General features: G+C 37.3%; 1 protein-coding gene across 2 annotated transcripts in view; it reads left to right on the forward strand.

Moving 5' to 3' along the window:
- The window catches only part of LOC124180536 (lymphocyte antigen 6G), a 63,157-nt gene that overhangs the window by 29,722 nt on the left and 13,829 nt on the right, over positions 1-19,606 (forward strand). For both annotated transcript variants that reach the window (XM_046566179.1, XM_046566180.1), the window contains one exon: positions 19,062-19,119. In XM_046566179.1, coding sequence (XP_046422135.1) covers positions 19,062-19,119 — 58 coding nt within the window. The remainder of the gene's footprint in view (positions 1-19,061; positions 19,120-19,606) is intronic.

Raw genomic sequence — 19,606 nt, forward strand, 5'->3', positions numbered from 1 at the left:
TTGATACGGAAAATAAAAGAATGAAAGCCGCCCCCATTATTCCGTGTGAAATTGCCACGTAATTCATTTCAATTAGGAATATATCTGTACCATCAAAGCGTTTATCGGGTTCTCGATATACTTCACATTTTTTTAGGTATAATCGTATCACAGTCACGATCGGTGATATCACGTTCGCATGCATAATATACCGTGTATATATTATACACGCAGTACACACGTGTATCGGTAAATTCAATACCCATGGTAATTACGTGGCTGGTAATTGGCTTCTGGATGGGATATCGGTTGCGGTATAGAAAAGCCGAGCTCATTCCGAGGGATGGATACAGTCGCGTCGAGTAAAAAAGTATGAAGAAGAAAGGAAACATTTTTACAGTCGTAATCCGTTCACCCGAAGTCTGGTTTATTTATATATTTGTTTTTGATGATATCTGTACGATATAATCCATTTGGATTGAAATCAGATTACACTCTAAACGCGATTATGATTTACCCGAGTAAAAAATGTTATCGAGATATTAAAATTTTTTAAAGCGATTTGTAATTATTTCTTTTGTTTTTTTTTTTGTTTCAATCGTACGTTGAACCCGCTACAACGGTTGAAATTATTCAAATAAGAGAGATTGGGGTGAAAAGCTTAGAGATAATGAAAAATAAAAATTAGAATTGGTGCAAACATTTATCCTGATTTTTACCGATCCATAAAAACTTCCTTAATATAAATGTAGATGCGGGGCATTTTTCGTGGGGAAAATTTTTTACGCTCAACCGCAATGCTCGGCATTTGTGAAACAAATTTCGTCGAAATTATGGAAGAGAGAAGCAGTTGTCTGGTTTTCGGGTGGGATCCGCATCGCGGGTTTCCCCTCCATAGAGTTAAATTCTTCGACTGCGTTACAACGGTTTGCAGAAAGAGGGGTATAAAGTATATAATGCGAAAGAATGAATAAATAAGAAAGAACGAGACGTTAAATATACAAAGGTAATTACACCTTTCGGAAATATACTACGCAGCCTTCTCAGCAACCTCGGCTTGTAGTTCTTTTTCATTGTTACGGTTATCGTATTTCTTATTTTATTACTTCTCTCTTCACTTTTAAATAACAATTCACTTTAGAAATCTTTCTCGCGTTTAGCCATTTTTCGCTCTGGTATTTCAGTTTTCGTGAAATTTCACATTTCATGAATTATTCCAACGAACATCGAAATTTGTTGTAAAAAATAGTATTCCTTACGTGGATTTTTGGATTTTTTCTTTCTTTCAAACCAGAGAACCCTCCTAGCCGATGAAAAGACTTCAAAAGAAAAAAAAAAACCCAACCTCTCCACGAAGCTCGTACTTAAAACAGTTCGTTATCGAGACTACTTTAATATTTTATTTGATTTAGAAAAAAAATTTTCACACGCATCACACGCCAAGATTTCTTAATTTGGAATCAAAGTTCATTCAGGGGATCAGATCCTGTTCCGTTGCCATTTGATTAAAGTGTTGGTTGGAGAAAATTCCTGCAGTAGAAAAAATTAGAATATTAACCCTTTCTTTTTAAGGATTGAAAATACTGTAGCATAATTTCAACAGTTGTATACGTTGTACGAGCGCAGCAATAATTAATTGTCACAGAAGCTCAATGAATTCACTCGTGAAAGTTGAACTCTTGCAAAAGATTTCAGAAACCCCATAAAAATTCCCGGAAACACCATAAGAAATTTTCAAAACCCCATAGAAAATTCTCCAAACCCCATAAAAAATCTCAAAACCCCATAAAAAATTTTCAAAACCCCATAAAAAATCTCAAAACCTCATAAAAAATTACCAATATCCCATAAAATAAAAAAAAAAAACGCGAGATTCTCGTCGTGTAAAACTTTCCTTTGCGTGGGACGAGAAAAAGCAAAAAGCTCACCGAAAACACTTGCTGATTCTTAGCGAAACAACAGCGCTCTTGTGGCAAAGGATCGGATAGAGCAAAGGGGGATGTAAAACGGGGTGAATTGCACGCTCGGCGTATGTTCAACGGAACGAGGGCTCTTTGGGAGTAACGCGACGAGCTAGGCCCAACTGGGGCGAGTTGACCGTTAGAGGAAAGGCCGATAAACAAACGCAGCCGAGTCTTTAATTCAGAGGGTAATAATCGGGGTCCAACCCCGAACAGCTGAACCCCGTGCAGCTACCCGCCACACGTATATAAGGAAGGAGGTAACCGTGTTACGTTGCGCGAAAGCACCTTGTACATGTGAAGAGAGACCTTCTCACCGTCCGCCCCCAATTTAACCCTTGTAATTTTTACTCTACTAAAGACGTAACTTGCAGGGAACCCTGCAATTTGCTTGCCTTGCTCCAAATTTATAGCACGGCTCGAGGTTACGGTGCTGCTATTTATGTTACCCATACATAGCACCGTAGAGATTAGAGAAATTTTCTCGATGTGGAAATATGCCGGTGATATTGTAATTAGGAAATTACTCAACCGTGTATCTGGCGCATAGCCCGGACAAAAAGTACTCGAAAAAACCATTGATACTTCAGCTGGATGAATTTAATAGAAACGATACCGACTCGACGGAGTAAAAAAATTCGATAAGCGTGAAGTTTAACTGAAAAAGTTCGACTGTTAACAATCTCGGACGAGTTATATTACTGTATCGTGTTTCTTTTTTTCGTCCAATATTGAAAATTAATATTGTCGTTGTAAAGGGGAAAAATATTGTAAGCAGGTAGTTTTGATGGTTTCATGTTTTCATTTCAATTCGAACGCGATACATTTTGTTTGTAACTTGACGTGATTACGATGATAGATAATTTGTCGAAACATCGCGAACAGTTTCTCTTCGTGTCGCAGGAGTGAAAAGAACAATGATGATGGTAAAGAAGAATAAACATTCAAGTGACACGTAAAAAAATTGGTTCAATATTTACACGCTGTGTATAATATACAGCGATATAATGTAGTTCGTGAATTCATGTTCCGCCGAGTGGAAAATCTGCTGGAAAAAATTACCCACCAATCTGAGCAGGGAGTTTCGCGTGAAATTGGCTTATTCGTTGCTAAGTGGGAAGAGAGACGAGACGAAACAAGGATGTAAATCGGACGATTTCAGATACCGATAATGCAGGTAATACGTCACCTAAAATAGGGAAAAAAAGATTTGAAGAAAAAAGAGAACGGTTAGAAAAAAAAAGGAAAAAGGAAAAAAGAAAAAAAAAAACGAGGCGAAGAGAAGGAAGGAAAACGTCAACTTGCGAGCGCTGACCCGCCAGGGATCCTCGAGCGAGAGCTGCTGCTTTAGAAAGCTCGACTGCAATTTCGGGGATGATTGTATTCCAGAATTTAGACTTCCAGATTCTACCCTACGTGCTTGAAATACTTTAGGTACATCATGTTTATACACGAGAAACAGGATTTTGCCTCGGAACGTTCCCTCTCTCTGTTCCTCGGGTGGAGTTCTTAAACTGCGAACACGAATGTGGTCGTTGACTGCTTACATATATGTATAAAATAATACAAGGTCGAAACAAAATACAGCGAAATACATTTTTTTATTTTTTATTTTTTTATGTGAGTTTAAAGTCGTGCTCCTCGGAATACGTGACAAACGAAGTCCGTTCGGAATTCATAACGCAAACCAGCAACCGACGATGTATTTTTGAATACTCGGGATTTAAGCCGCAGGAAGGTTTATAAATGTCTTCTGACCGATGCGTAACGCGAATGGGCTAAGAATTTTTCGAAGTAATCGAAAAGAGCTTTTTCCGTTCTGAAGTTACGAAATTCACGTAACGAAGTAATTGTAAATATGAATCGAAAAAGCTGAATATCCAAAAACTGTGCTGCTCAGAGTCGAGTTCCAATCTCGATCCACAAACTTGTCCTTCAACTTTCTGCCACGTTTTGAAAACATGCGAACGGATGAATGAAAGAATGAATCCACGTCGCGAAAATTTTGCAACGAATATGGGCAAAGGCGACAAGAAAGGAAGAGAAAAATCGCCAAGTTTTATTTCCCACGATGAGATAAGAAAGCTTTTTCTGTCCGACAACACGAATCCCAGGTCTGACCCCAATCGGTGGATTTACCTTAGCAATTAACGACATTAAGGGATGATCCGAGGAGCACGTAAGGACCGGATGATCCCCGTTTTACGATCACCGTTCCGGCCGAAGTCGGTGCGGGTATGGAAACTCCGGAAGCACCACTTTATGCATGACAATAAAAGCTCAATCCACTGTCGGATGAACCTTCGGAGTGATTCTTTTTGGCAGTAAAACACGAATACGCTGACTGCCCGACGTTTGCGGTTTTCCGACTCGTCTCGACCCGGCTCGAGGCCGCAGTGCAGGTTTGTTGAATGGAGCTGAAATACACTCCAAATAGAATACGAAATACGTATTTTTCGACGACTCTAGGTATCCAATTAGTGTCAAACTTTTTCTCTACGTTTGGAAAATTGGCGCGTTACACTGGAATTGGATTTAATTTTTTTCAAGAAAATAAAACCCGAATAAAGGCAGACAATAATTTAAAAGCAAAAAATATTTCACTTTCTTTTTTATACCCGTCCATGCCATTATTCTACCTTTGTGAAACTGTAAAATATAACCATTGATTAAAATATGAGAAATGGAAAATTTGCATAATTTTGCAAAACGTTGTGAATTTTACAATTTTGCTCTATACATTCTTCAACAAAATGCTTGAAATCTTTCGGAAATTATACTCATCAAAATCTCAGTAATCATTTAGAAGAATTAGAACCCAGTATACGTAACATTTTTTTTTTTTTTTTTCGCTACTATCAATTTAACTGTTTAATAAATTCTTATAACGATAAAATTTGCCTAGAAATTTGTGTACCGATTCAGATGTTGTTGGTTTGTTTCGTCTTCTTTGAGCTTGGTCGTCGATTACCAATTTTTTTCGTGCTATTGATATTCCCAAATAATTGTTCGGCAGGGCGTCCAATATTTCATACAACAAACGCGACGGTGAAATACATGTGGGACAGAATTCGTTTAATTAAATCAAGTGAAACAGGTCGTTGTTCACTACGCGTAGCTCTTTGTGACGCAAACTTCTTCAATTAACTTAATTGGTTCAGTTGGGTCGCAAGGATGCGTGTAAAATAAAGAAACGTGTGAAATTCGCGTAAAAATTTATCGGCTGGAAACAAGACCAAACAAAGAACACAAACTCAGGCACACACAAAAAAAAAAAGAAGAAAGAAAAACAAAGAAACAATCACCGTGCAATTGGAATAATTTTCGTCTTTTTTCTTTTGTTTTTATTATTATTTTTGCTGTTGCAAGTAAACTGCGACCCTTTGTAACGCATAATTGATTAATAAATCGTATTTCCTTCCTTCTGCCTTGATAGAGAGAGAAAGAGAGAGAGAGAGTTTTCGCAACGTTGCTTGGCAAATAAAGGTAAAAAAAAAATCGTCACGAGAAATTATACGTTAAGATACAAGTAAAAATCCTGATTCGTTTCTTTTTCATTGTGATTTATTGAAAAATTGTTTGTTTTTATTTTCAAGGTGGAAGGAAGCTGGAATTTTTGGGAATAAGCTGGCAATAACAATCAGCTTGGATTAATTCTCATTGCGTACAATTTAATATTTCTTTTATATACTTTAATTCTACAATTCAGCCGTATCTGTATATTATACTTCACTCACAAAGAAAAGAAGATTGCATAAAATGAAAATTTCCGTCAAATAAAAATTACAAATGGATTCATATACGAAATTATACAGCCGGTATTTGCAGCTTTTCTGAACAAAACAATTTGGAAATAAAATGTGCTATTTTCGGGGGGGAAACTTTTCTGCACGACTGTCGATACCTCCAGTCACTCGAATTCGTTCATCGAAATACATTATTTTTTTTTTATTTTCCAAATTTAAGCAGCAGTAACTATGAAACGTATCAGTGGATTCGGATAATTTTTTCTACAAGTTATGTAGAATTGCATAAGCTTCCCAAACATACCGACTTTATCGATACCGGAGAGTTATCGATACGAGGTATTTGGATAAAGTTGAAATTTTCGACAAGTTTTCGAAATCTAACCAAAAGTTGATACTTTATACTAACTTTGATACGTCGAGTATTTCTTAAGTTATTGTATTCGTAAGCTACGAAGAATGGTGAAAAGTGTAAAAGTAGAAAATACCAAGATTATAAACAGAAGCTCGTTGTTGGATACGACGTTTCATTTCAAATCACTTCGAAATAGTTGAAAACCTAGTTGATTCGTTGGATTTCACTTTACAGTGGCTCGTTTTATTTAGACGACTATTTTTCACACAGTCACTGCGACATATTGTTTTTTATCAGGAGCCAATTGAATATTGCCATATTGTTGTGAATATCGGTGCAATGTTGTGAAATTAAATATGAAACGATGCCTGCAATACGATAAAAAGAAAACTTTCGGTGAGTTTTTATAAAATATATAGCCATCCGAATAAAACGAATCGGCGTTAGAATGAAATGAGACTCAAGTACCAGATTTTTAACAATTTTTAAACGACTCGAAATGAAGCATCGATATGTAGAAGCTTTTGTTTGAAATTCCCGTGTTTTTCATTTCTTCATTTTCAATTAGCTATCGGCAGCTTACGAATCTAATAATTCGATAAACACCATTTCGCAACAGAACGAACAACGTATCGATTTTGATCTTCGCATGATTTATATTTCCAGCCTTACATATACGAGCTTTCACTTCTTCCTCGCGAATCGAGGCAGCTCTGATTCAATCTACGTCATCGGAAGCAGGAATATCGGAAGAAGTGATGGCCGACCACCCCATCCACCGAACCCACACCCTCGTTCACTTACCGAGGTGAAACAAAAGTTGCCATTAGGGTTACGTATCTCCGTCGCAAAACGGCGTCAGGGGTTTGAAAGGCGAGAGGCGGTTGTTGTCGGGCGTATAATATGGGTTCCATAAGCGCCGGGAGTGGCGAAGCACTCGGTGTGCCAGAAGCCATTCGTTCGGGGTAAATTCAACCCTCGGTTTCACCTCGGCTTGCGCAAACACATGGAAACACGGCGGGGGTAGCAGGGGGGCGAAGAAGACCATCGGCGCTCTCCTCGAGCAGCCGCGAATCGACTCGAAGCTTCTTCGCTTTATGGAACTACCCGTTTCCTCCCCGCTTCTTGCGAGCTTTAACCTCAGGAGCGCAATTGTCGATACGGGGATTCGAAGGAACGTCGAGGATGTTACACCGGCGAGCTTCTGTTTCTGCCTCTCTGTTCACTTTGCGTAACATGCTGCCTCCAGATCTTATTATAAAGGGTCGTTTTACCCTCGAAAGTTGCTGCCTGAGGCCGAAGTGACGCGGAGCCAATTTCTTTCACCAATTATGGATTAGTCAATCGGCAAATTCAATTCACAAGGGATAAAAAACACGGGAGTCGATATTCACGAAATAGGTCGGTGAAAATTATTTATACGTATACGGGGAATACGTGTATTTCATGAGAATACCCAACGAACGTCTGACCCTAACAATTTTTGATTTTGTTCAATAAATTTTCTGCAATTGTCCCAACTCTGAAATAGTAAACGGAATTTCTTCAGACTCTTTATTCAACTATTTAATCATTTATAGATATTGGGAGTTAAATTCTTAGGCTCTGTATTTTGTTTTCTAAGCATTTCAAGACCGAGCCCATGATGGGCGGATTATTTTTTCCATTTTTTTTTTTTTTTTCTTTTAACATTAATAATTTTTTTGATCAACTCAAGCGTTGTTTAAACGGTCTGAAAATTCCCAAGGATTCTCAACACTTCCATTTTTAACTTGGAACATCTGTAGAACGGTATTATTATGAAGTTGATATAAAAAAAATTAAATGTGTTGAATATAATAGACAAAAATCGCTCGATAATGGAACTTGTCTGGAAATGTTCTTGGTGAAAAATAGAAGTTTTGAGAATTTTTCAGGAATTTTTATACCATCGAAACAACTCATTTAGTAGACTGAATAAATTGCAAGTGCTTGGAAAAGAATGGGAAAAATTGGCCTATCATGGAAGTTAAAAACGGGTACGGATAACACTCAGGAAAAAAACGCAAAGTGTACTCGCGTTATATAAATATAGTTTCTGAGTATTTTTTAAGAATTTTCAAAAAAATGCGGTTTCAAAATTACTTTCAATATTTATGAATAACTGAACAGTTGAATGACGAATCTGAAAAAATTCAGGGCACTGTTTCAGAGTTGGGACAGTTGCAGAAAATCTTTTAAACGAAATCAGAAACGGTGAAGATCAACCGTCGGGCACTGTTCAAATACTACGTAACGTTACATTATAGTTTAAAGGACGATTTGTCCAAATAATGTACCGAAAGCGAAAATGTACCAAATAAAAATAATAAAAATAACTATGCTATAGGGAAAGTTAAGTTTGGTATAAAATAGCTATTAATTACGAAGTTTCGATCGATTCTGAAAAGGAATATTTTAATATCCGTACCGTCTTTTGTGCTATAAAAAATGAATAAAAGTTATTTTAAATGTCATTTTAGAAAAATGCTATTTTTCCTAATGCTAATGGGGGGTTAAAATAAATCAAAAACAGCGTTACGTAATATTTAAACAGTCCCTTGGTCCGGTTTGCATGGAATTCCCCATGTATACGTATATGTATATTGCAAACATTGAATGACACGAATACCTATGGAAGAAAGTAACTTGATAAGTAAAATCGCATTATTCTTCAGTTTCCAATTTCACTTTTATTTCGTGTATTTAAATGCCCGACGCATATCCTTGAGGCGGTAATATAATTGTAGAGAATACGAGAAACTGCGAAATTAAATCATGATCAATGTAACATTTCCACAAATCACTTTAAACCGATTTGTGATAAAATTTCTTCGTTTCTTCGTCTTTAAATAAATTCTTCAACAGCACGATGATAATTCTTTCTCTCTCGCTTCACTGGGATAAAAGAAAAAAAAAATTATAAATTCTACGGTCCTTAAGAATTCAAGCCTCGCGTTTTCTTTTTAAATGTATAAATGGTATTAAATCCTGACCTATATACCGAACCCTAATGTGTCAAGACGGTCTTGGCACTCGTTTAAATACATACAGTAAGGATAATTAACTGGATTTTTAATCGCAAAGACTGATCACTAGAAGGATTATTTTTTTCACCTTAAAATGGAGTTTCTGGACAGAGAAATCGATCGATCGGAAATTGACGATGAAAATTTCTACAAATTCGGCGAAAAAAAAGTTCGGCATTCTTTATGCTATTTTCAATTCGTTGTTTAAAATGTAGAATATAGTTTCATAGTAGTTTCTATGTTTTTTGTTAAATAGGAGAAAATTTATACGGACATTGTATAAATTTATGTCGATTTTATCAAATTCGGGAAATTTATCTATTGATCCTGATAAGAGTTTAGTCGATTCGAAAGATTCAGCAGATTAACCTCAAGGAAGTGATTCAATAAGTACTTGCTTATTTCTTTTCAAGCAGAAATGTATACGATAATCATTTAATAAGAAATCTCCAACAGTTGGTATGAATTTATTACCTCATCTCCGAGTTTGTTGGATCTTTCTCAACTTCGTTAATTTACTAGTTAAATGCGAATATAAAAACAGAGAACTGATAAAGTTGAATCACTCGAATGTGAAAGGTAGAAAAAACACCGTTCACCGTTTACAGTAAATATCGTTCTGCTTTGCAATTTGAGCTGTAAAATTTGACTAGCACGAGTGACAAAGAATGTCAAAGTTGAAAAATTTCGACAAGCAGAAATGACGAAATAAAAAATAAGAAGTTTCGATCGCACACGTCCGTTATGTGCGTGCTTATTGTAAATCACACGGCTGCCGTTCCTTCAGGATTTCCCGCTTATTAATACACGCTCATTATTTGCTTTTTATCCTGGAGCGAGAGACCCTTTGCTCACCAGCCAACCAACCAACCGCGCGGATCGTTCCCGTCATTTTGAATGACGTCTACTATAGAGGGGCTAAAAGCGCAAGCGTCGCTTTTGCTTAATTAATTTTAATTTGACGATAATTATTATTTTTTTCTTTTTTGCCCTTCTTTTCTTTCTTTTTTCGAGAGAGGGGGGGTAAAAAGCTTTTAATACCGTCATAGAACGAACGTCCAGGACAAGGGGCGTTCGCCAATGAACGCGTCGATCACTGCAGCGAAACAACGACAGGGAGAAAAAAGTAGTTTAAAAGTAAAAGAGAAGATCGCGAACCGTTGCGAACCTAAAAGTATCTCACGTGCCGAATTCCGCTTGAGCTTTATTTTTGCGATCGGCGACGAAAAAATGTTTGACGGCAAAATGAGAAATTGGAAATAGAAATGAATAAAAAAAAAATAAAAAAAACAAAAAAGAAAAGAATTCCTATTGCTTACAACGACACTAATTAAAAATCACTCGGAAATCTTCGCCTTCGATTTACTTTTTTTCTCGTTATTTTTCTTTCTCCCCTTTTTTTCATCGCGGCGTTTTGCTTCTCTCTATTTTTCATTTTAATTTTTTCTTTCGACGGAAGTTTTTCAGCTTTTTTCTTTATCTCTCTTTCTCTCACTTTCGATTCTTCTTCTTGTTGGATTTAGGCGTCAATCGGGGAAATTAGACTCGTTAACCGGAACCCTCGAGTCGTAGATGAACAAGGACGACTTCGCAGTGACAGCGAGTGTATAAAGTAATATTCAAATCAGGCTGACCGGCTGGGGTGAATCGATCATTTTAGATACACACATAAAATATGTGTGTATCACACATATATATATATATATACGTAACAAAATATATTGGTTCGCAAAACACGTGCCGTTCATAAATCGTGCGCATTATAATAATCGAACACAATAAATACGACATACTTTACTTCAACATACGCTGCAGGTAATTCCGTTCGATCCGTTATACGTATACCAAATAACTCGACGTGATTCAGACAATTGCACAAAATTAAATAAATTATCCAGGGAGAAAAATAGAATATAAGAAAGAAGAGGATACGTGAAGGAATAAAATTGCATTGAAATTTGAATGCAGCTGCATGCGAAGAAGAAATAAATCAAATTATACAGTTTGATAAAATTCACGTGTTAAGAATATAAAAAAAAAGGCTCATCCGCGGTGACTGGCTTCATTGATAATGGCGATGGCTGCATATATGGGCCGTGAACAAAGTTTAGCAGAACTTGGAACGATGTACATATGTATGCACGGGACGAGAGAATGAAAGGGAGGGGGAGAGAGATGAGGGTTAGTGAAATGGAATGGCAGGTTATGAAAAGGGGCGGCAAAGCGAAAGGAGGGGAAGTCTAATTAGAAACTTGATGAAAGTTCGGAGGGTCAAACCGCTCCAAAACTCATCAGTCAATTCTCAATACTAGGTTTATACTCGGCGTGCGGGCGATAATTTGTTTTTACGGATTTGTAAAACCAAAGGAATATTTCCCAGCCCCCTTGAAAGTATTTCCCCTCAACTCATCCCACAGGATTCGATATGATATCCCCAATGATAAAACTCTCCTCCCTGAGGACTTGTGAAATTTTTTACACCGTCTGTACACACACATGTATACGTATATACGTTCGGCACTTACCTGTAACGTAACTTGGATACGTAAATTATAAGTACGCTTTCAACTCTGAAAGGGTTGCACGGATTTTCTCAGGGGTGGAAATTTCATCGTCGTCTCGCAAATCCTCTGATTTCAAACATTCGGTTTAATCCCAAGACTTCGGGGTATGAAATCCTTCCTCTGAATGGAAACGCGTTGTTAATTAAAATTTCAAAAGTTTCTTATTTCATGGCCTCGGTGAATTGTTTGATACGCAATTTCCGGATGGATGAGAAAATGTAGAAAAATCGGAAAATAGAATGATCGCAATACCGAATTTTCAATGGTACAAAAATCTATCGTAGAATATAGAATTCCAAGATGTAGAAAGTCGATGTACAAAATTCGAAAATTTAAGAAGGTTAAAGTACAGAAATATAGCAATTCACATTTCTTATTCATTATTGTATGTTGGTTTTTTTTTTATATTTTACATGAATTTCTACATTTCGATTTTTCCGTACTTGGATTGCCCGAATGATTGAATAATATAAAATAAATCCCAGATTTTCCGGAAAACCCGATACCGTCACCCTGTTATTTTATAACGCATCCACACTTTGACTTTTCCATACACTACCATTGCCTAAATTTCAAAATTGTGTTTATGAAAATTCACCATTCTGACCCTTCTATTTTCTAATGTATTCACCCTTCAACCCCAACTCGCAATTTCAAAAAATCCAAAGTTCGTAAGCCCACCATAATAAACCATGTAAATTGCACACGGTACCTTATTTGAGACCCAAAGTAAACTGCACCAAATATTATTTCCGACCTTCACCGAGTCCTGAAAATCGCGGAGCTGAAATCGTTCGAGGCTAATTCGCATTCTACATCGAAATCGATGTTGCATATTACAGAGAACGATCTGCACGATTGCGCGATAACTCGAAGAACGAGACGTTCGGCGATAGATCGAATTCCTCGATCTTGAGCCTCGACGAGAGAGAAAGAACGCCGAGCTGCAGCACGAACTTTGCACATACGCTCGCGTAACGCCTTCAATTTTCCGCGAATCCTCCGATTTTGCACGTCATAAGTCAGACCGCGACCGCAAGCCCGTTCACCCTTATACCCGAACCCCTGGAAGCTCCTCTCAGTTACACTTTATACCCTCGTCCGTGAGCATTTAGGATACCTTAGCCTCGACGCGTTCCTCGCGAGGGCAACTGGATCCCGCACTTCCACAAACCGTGCCAAGTGGGGATCCGACCGCAATCGCGTCCCATTTCTATCCAAAACTTGTTCAAATAGCGCACAAGTGCGGGAAAACCCGCATATATTTACCAACCGCACGATTACGATCGTATCCAAGGTGTGAAACTTTTTTTAACAATATCAAATCAGTGGTAGAATAATTTCTTTTAGTTAAAATTAATTGTCAGTTGCGAATTATTGGTACAATTAAATAGTAACTTGTCGGATCGCAATTTTCACAACAATTTTCGTTACCTGTTCTCCTTTGATAACCGTGGAAGTTTTTTCAAATTTTTCATACGAGAATTGTGACGCAAAGAGCTTTTTGAAAATCACCACTTCTTCTCGCTTTTTTATAATAACATTTGGACACATATTGAACATGATTTATTGAAAACCACTTGTTTTAAACTTCAAGCTAATTAAAAAATTCAGGTGAACAGTTCGGTCAAAAAAGTATAAAAACCGTAAGATTATAAGAAACAGTATTTTAAAATTAGTGAATGCATTCAGTTGTGATAAGTGTTATCAAAAAATTGGCTACCTTGGCAGGGAACCGAATTGAGAACGCGATTTTTCATAGAAATATTAGTTTAATAATTCAGATCCATAATCAGACAATGAGACTGGTCACATGAAGAAAAATTTTGCAAAGCCAAATTCCTATACTTCGGCTCATTCTGTCCTTAAATATGTTTCACAAAAATTGAAGCTTTCATAGATTTTCCATAACATTAGAAGTATGCCGTAAGAATCGATTTTTTTTTAAATCGCTTATAAAACAACCGAAGAGCCGAAAAAAACTCAAATTCCAACATTTTATTTAATTTTTAATTTTTTTTGTCGTTCTGACTCAATTGAACTTGATTAACCCGAACTGCACTTTTTCAGTCCTTATAATTTCGTAATTATTTCGTTCGGAAACTGTTTTGCCTTCGCGCATCCTTAAAGGATCCAGGATTTCGGTGTTCATTTCATCAGCAAGGTTGAAAAACTTCATTTTCAAGCGATTACAATTAGTTTTGCACTTCTAAAGTTACATTCGAAATTCCGAAACAAGTGGATACAAAAAATTTTGAATGTCGCCCAAAATTTGCAGATAGATACTCTGTTCTTGGCCTGCAGACGCTGCGTGGATTATGATTATATTGTATGAATGAGCGAAAATTATAGGCACGTATATTGAATGGGACTTGGTCACGAGTTGGGGCTTGACTGTGAGGGTGGAGGTGTCATTAGGTGCAAAGTGTCGGCATCAAGGAATCCCGAGTAACGTTTGAAGGGTCGCAGCTGGTCGCACAGAATGCAAGAGGCGTGCAAACATAAAGTTGGAGTGTCGCGCCGAGAGGGAAAGGAAATGCAGAGAATAAATCAAGTCCAAGAGTGAAACGAAACTTTTTTTTAATTTTTCTTTTGTCGTCAAACGGAAATAAAGGGGACATCGAAAAAGCGGAAGATCGGTCAATTTTGCACTTCGCGGACGGCGTTTGAATTTACGAATTTAAAATAATACGCTCAGAAGTGGGTACAGAGTTAAAATCGAGAGAAAAGGAGGAATCGTTCTATGAAAATTTATGAGAAGAATCAATTTTCGCTAATACGTGAACGACCAACGGCAAATTGATCCTCACAGCTGGCGGAAGCAAATGAATTCCTAGAGCTCAACCAGCTGGGAAATGAGTCAGTTGGCGGGAGACATTCCCGGAATTTCGCTAGTTCCTCGACACATCCCGAGTCCAGATTCCAGTTGAGATTGGAAGCGTGAATGGTGGGGGAAAAAATAGAGACGTAGTGTCTCGGGACTCGAGGGTCGGGATTAATGGAGTCGACCGCTTCACGAAGAGACTTTTGGTAGCAACGTTTGCTTCGGAGTTTAAACTACGTATCGGGAGAATCGCTTGAAACTTGAAAATCAACTGCGCATGCGCCAAATAATTCAATCTCATTGGTCGGCGAAATCTTCCCGCAGCGATGTTCTTGTCTGCGAAGCAGGCGAGCCAACGTACGCAAAATGTGTACGTTTGAATTTTCAAAAAGCATAAGCGTTAAATTCCGACTGTTCGTTGAAGAATCGATTTTCCGACCCAGTAACAAATGCATCCCAAACCTTTCCGAGTCACTGCCTCGATTATTCGAGATTCTAACCTCGAAAATTCGTATCAAATACATCGCCGGCGGAAACAGTTTGACAGCTGAAAACTCCGGATGGCCAGCCTGCACAAACAGCCGATAAAACTCGCGCATGCGCGGTTGATTTTCAAGTTTCGAGAGATTGTCCCGGTACAGTCACTGGAAATTGATATCGACGATGTTTACAGTCAGTTCAATACCAATCATCGTACCACGACGATAAATCCATTTTTTCACTGTACCAAACGTCGATTTTTGGCATACCTATCCCTTGTCTCCGCGAATCGATGCGCTGGGTAAAAGGAGTTGTGCCAAACGAATTCGCTTCCTGGGCGTATTCCTTATTCCGCCAAGTTCCAGCCTCGGTTGGCAAACTGTTCGTGTGACAGAGATGAACCGGAAGAGGGTCGAAGAAGCCTACGACGATGATGATGGTGATGATGATGACCGCGGTGAAGGAGAAGCAGAAGAAAACCTCGATTGGACTTCTTCGGCCGCAATTTTGCTCATTTACGTTCTCCCGTTATGGCCGGCCCTTGTTGCCCTCGCAAATTCGATACATTGCTGTCGTTTTTCAAACACTGGGTGATTCCTCTTCGCGCCAATTGCCGGAAGTGGATTAAGGGCTTCATCATTTCGTTCGAATGGCCATGCGCTCAACTATCACAGAGATGGCTTAAATAAACAGGGAAAGCGTTGCTGAAATAAACGGCTGTTTCTTTTTTTTTTTTGTTCTTCTTAAAACGGATTTTTGAACCGTCCTGCAACAGTGATTTGGAGTAACATAATTGCGCAGGGTTGAGGGAAATTATAATTGATTGCTTGTACCGCAAATGTATTTGAAATCGTAATTTGAATACGAAAAGACAAACGGTGAAGATTCGAACCACAAATACAATTGCAACATTTTGCAATGTAATGAAAATTATTCGTCCAAGACTGTTGTAAGTGATGAAATATCATTTTTGGTTTCGAGTATGTATCAAGTTCAATGTTTGTTCGAAAGATTATCGATATTATGAAATGTATAACTGCATAATTTTGCGGTTTAAACACATTATACAGTATATTCGAAGCACAATTGTTTTAAATATTACACAGCCTGCAAATATGGAGAATAATTTCTACCATTTACAGTACGATTCTGCTAAATGAGAATTAGGAAATTCGGGTAACGATTATACATTCAACTTGAATAAACGCTTTCGAACTTCGAGAACAGATTATAAATATGAAAATTAAATGTAAGCTGAATATAATTAAATGAATGCGGATGGTGTATTGATCGTTCAATTTTCCGGTTTACGTTTCAGAATCGTAAACTACACGAAATTATATTTTCACTTGCAAGACACACTCGCGGGCAAGAATTCGTTGTTAGACAAAGCTGAGAAGCAGAGAGAGAGAGAAACGGAGAGAAAGAGAGATATGTATACATATCTACAATATTCGTTTGTCTTGATCGTTCCCGAATTAACGTCAAGTCCAACTTCCCGCTCGTTGAGAACTCTCGGTGCGGCAATCTCATTTGAATTAGCTTCAGCTTTTGAGTTCGTTGCCAAACGACTCGAGTGTATTATTATAACCTCTGAATGTACACGGATGCACATGAAACACTTCAAGTTCCGTACGCTTTTTTATATCTCGTTACGTTGTTACTCATGAATATTTCGGGATAACACATAAGTCATGAGAACCAACTGCTTCACTTGTTATACCGTGAATAAATACCTATTCGAATTTGAATATCACTGGATCCTGATAAAAACCGCAGCTAACTGACGTGAAAGAAAAAATGAGTTCAATTTGATTGAAGCGACAGAAAAAGTTTTCCACTTTTCAAAACTGCGTTTGATTTTTAGTGTCGAATAAAAATGGGACAAGGGTTTCCGACGAGGGGAGTTTATTTACTCGGGCAAGAAGAAATAAAGAAAACGGAAGTAAAGATCTAGGGACTGTAGCGCCCATCTATTGTTGGCTTGACGTAGATTTACGTAATGCAACAAAATACACACGTCTGCGCATGAATGTTACAAATTTGTTCTGTATGTGTATAAAGTGCGATAATTACGACGACATGAAACCGGCAATAAGATACATTAGAATCCGGCATTGTTCGCAGCTGCGTATATCAAATAAATTACGGTTAAATCGGGGTATGTCAACTTTCCAAAATGGGATCACGGATAGGATTTATCGTCAAACTTTTAGCGTATCCAGCAGTTGAAAATAACCGATGGAATATGCATTTTCAGCAAAATAGCCTGATCTTGGCGAATATGAAGAAAGCCATTCCGAATTAGATACTCGGTAACTAACAAAAAAAGACATGATTTTTAGACATTTTCAGTTCTGTGTATGAGAAGGGGATGAAAGCTGGATATTTATATATTTTTTATTTTTTTTTTTTGTGGCCAAGTACACATTTTGTCGTATATTTTGTTACTTTTAAAAAAGGAGGTAAATGGTATGATAATTAAATCGGTATAAATATTCCAGGGATGTTGAAAATATGTAAAAATAAAAGAAACTCGAGATCCTTAGAATACTTGTACCGATTTGATTACCATCCCATTTTAATCCCACTCGAAAAATTTCAGGATATATACTATAAAATGTTCACCTAATTCTCAGATAAAACAAAGAATGAAGAGAAAAAAAAAAAACCAAAAACAAAGGAAGCAATTTATTTTCATCCCTTTCGCGTGTAGAGGAGTTAAAATGTAGAAAAAGCTTCTAACCATTTGCCTTAGAATGCATATCACATTCGGAAAGCTCAGAAATCTTCTTCACAACAGAATAAACATTGGGTCACATTTTTCTGACGGAAGAATGTGCAAAAAATTAGAAGCCAGAAATTTAATTACAAAAAAGTGACATTCAACCTTTAGGGTTGAGCTTTTTTTAGCCTTGTTAAAAATTCCTTTATCCTCGACACATTAACGGTGAAAGAAAGGAAAAAAACTTCTTATTTTACAGAGATATTCCTCCCAGGTGCGATGTTTCGACAGTTTTACAAAGCTTGGCAAATATCGCGTCTGCAAGCTTTGCTGATCATAGTATAAGGTATCTATTTCACGTTCGTTTCCGCATCGACACTTGACGGAATTGGCTTTGAATGTTACACGCACTGCGTCCGGAGTGCTGAGGGCATATCCGCCTCGACGTGTACACAATAAGATCAGGCGGGTTTGAAGGTTCGCATCGCATGGGGCGAAATGAGGAAGGGAAAGGCAATCACCTCAGACATGGCTGGAGCTGTGAAACTTTGGCCAAAGTTTTCGGCTGGAGTTTCGCGAGAGCTTTCAGGATTCTGACCTAATACCGCAGATTCGGCACGCGGCTATATGCATATATATGACATAGAATCTTACACCTTGACGTTGAGTAATCTGTTAATCACAAGATTCAATTTCGCCAATCGGTTTTGCCCCGTTGCGTGAAATGAATCGATTGGATAACGCATGTCAAATAATTATATTCACAAGCTACGAAGATATCCTCAAGAATAGAAAAATAAAAATAGTGCAATTGTGAAAAGTCTAAAGCTTAGATATCGCTGTTTTATTTTAAATTTCTCAAAAATTTTTGTAAAACTAGTACTGCCATGTTTATTCTACGAAGGGTTCGGTATATTCAGAAGACTGTAATTCCATTCGAATCCATTGAACCGCTTTTTTTTTTATACGTTCGCAACGTTGAATATTTAATTTCACAACGTCGCACCGATATTGATTTTAATAGATTAATGGGAACATTGAATTCCATAGTGAGAGAAAGAAACTGTTCCAGAGAGATTATTAAAAAGTATCGATTTTTGGCGGACCGAATATCCAGTTCCATCCTTTTAGAGCCGGGTGATATTTCGATTAATCGTTTATCAAATGTGCATATAATTACTGTCAAGATTTTGTGTATTTTGAACTCCGTGCGAGCTCGTGCAAACTGTAACTCCGCCTCATAAATACTGACAACGAATTTTATACGTTTTTTCAAACAAATTTTTCTGAAACTGAAAGAAAAAATTTTCTCGCACTCAACTAGAATGTGTACAATTTTGAATCACAAGATACGATTTAATTCTTCCTCTTTTGTTTCAGAAATATGTCAGCGAGGGTTCCATTGTTCGAGACTGTGTACCGGAATGCCAACAGAAAGGTTAGTTTGGTAATAGAAAATAATCGAGCCATTAACTCGCCCCCCCACCCTTCCTTTCCTATTCTTGTCATTATAGTAATTTTGATCACTATTTACTGACATCCAATTGAGCGAAATGATATAAAATCATTTGATTGAATATGTATTCAAATTATTTTAACACTAAGTTATTGTACATAATAATAATCATAATTGGCTTTTTGGAATAAAACGTATAATTTTATTCGTGCGGACTTGAATAAATTTCCTAGATTAAAGCGAATCGGATCGCATTAAAATACAGTCGTGAATTGGAACGTTTAATGAAAACAAAAATTTCCCCTTCTCGAGATAACACGCATAAGTAGTAAAGTATGTTGAAATAATTAGGTCGTATTTTTACTTCTTTCTTAGTAATGATATCTGCAAAGGTTATGCAGATAAGAATTCAGCTACTTGGTATGTACGACTGACCTCACACCGTCTTTCATTTAATCAGTTGAATTCG

Source organism: Neodiprion fabricii, chromosome 4 (genome assembly GCF_021155785.1).
Source record: "Neodiprion fabricii isolate iyNeoFabr1 chromosome 4, iyNeoFabr1.1, whole genome shotgun sequence".
NCBI lineage: Eukaryota > Metazoa > Arthropoda > Insecta > Hymenoptera > Diprionidae > Neodiprion > Neodiprion fabricii.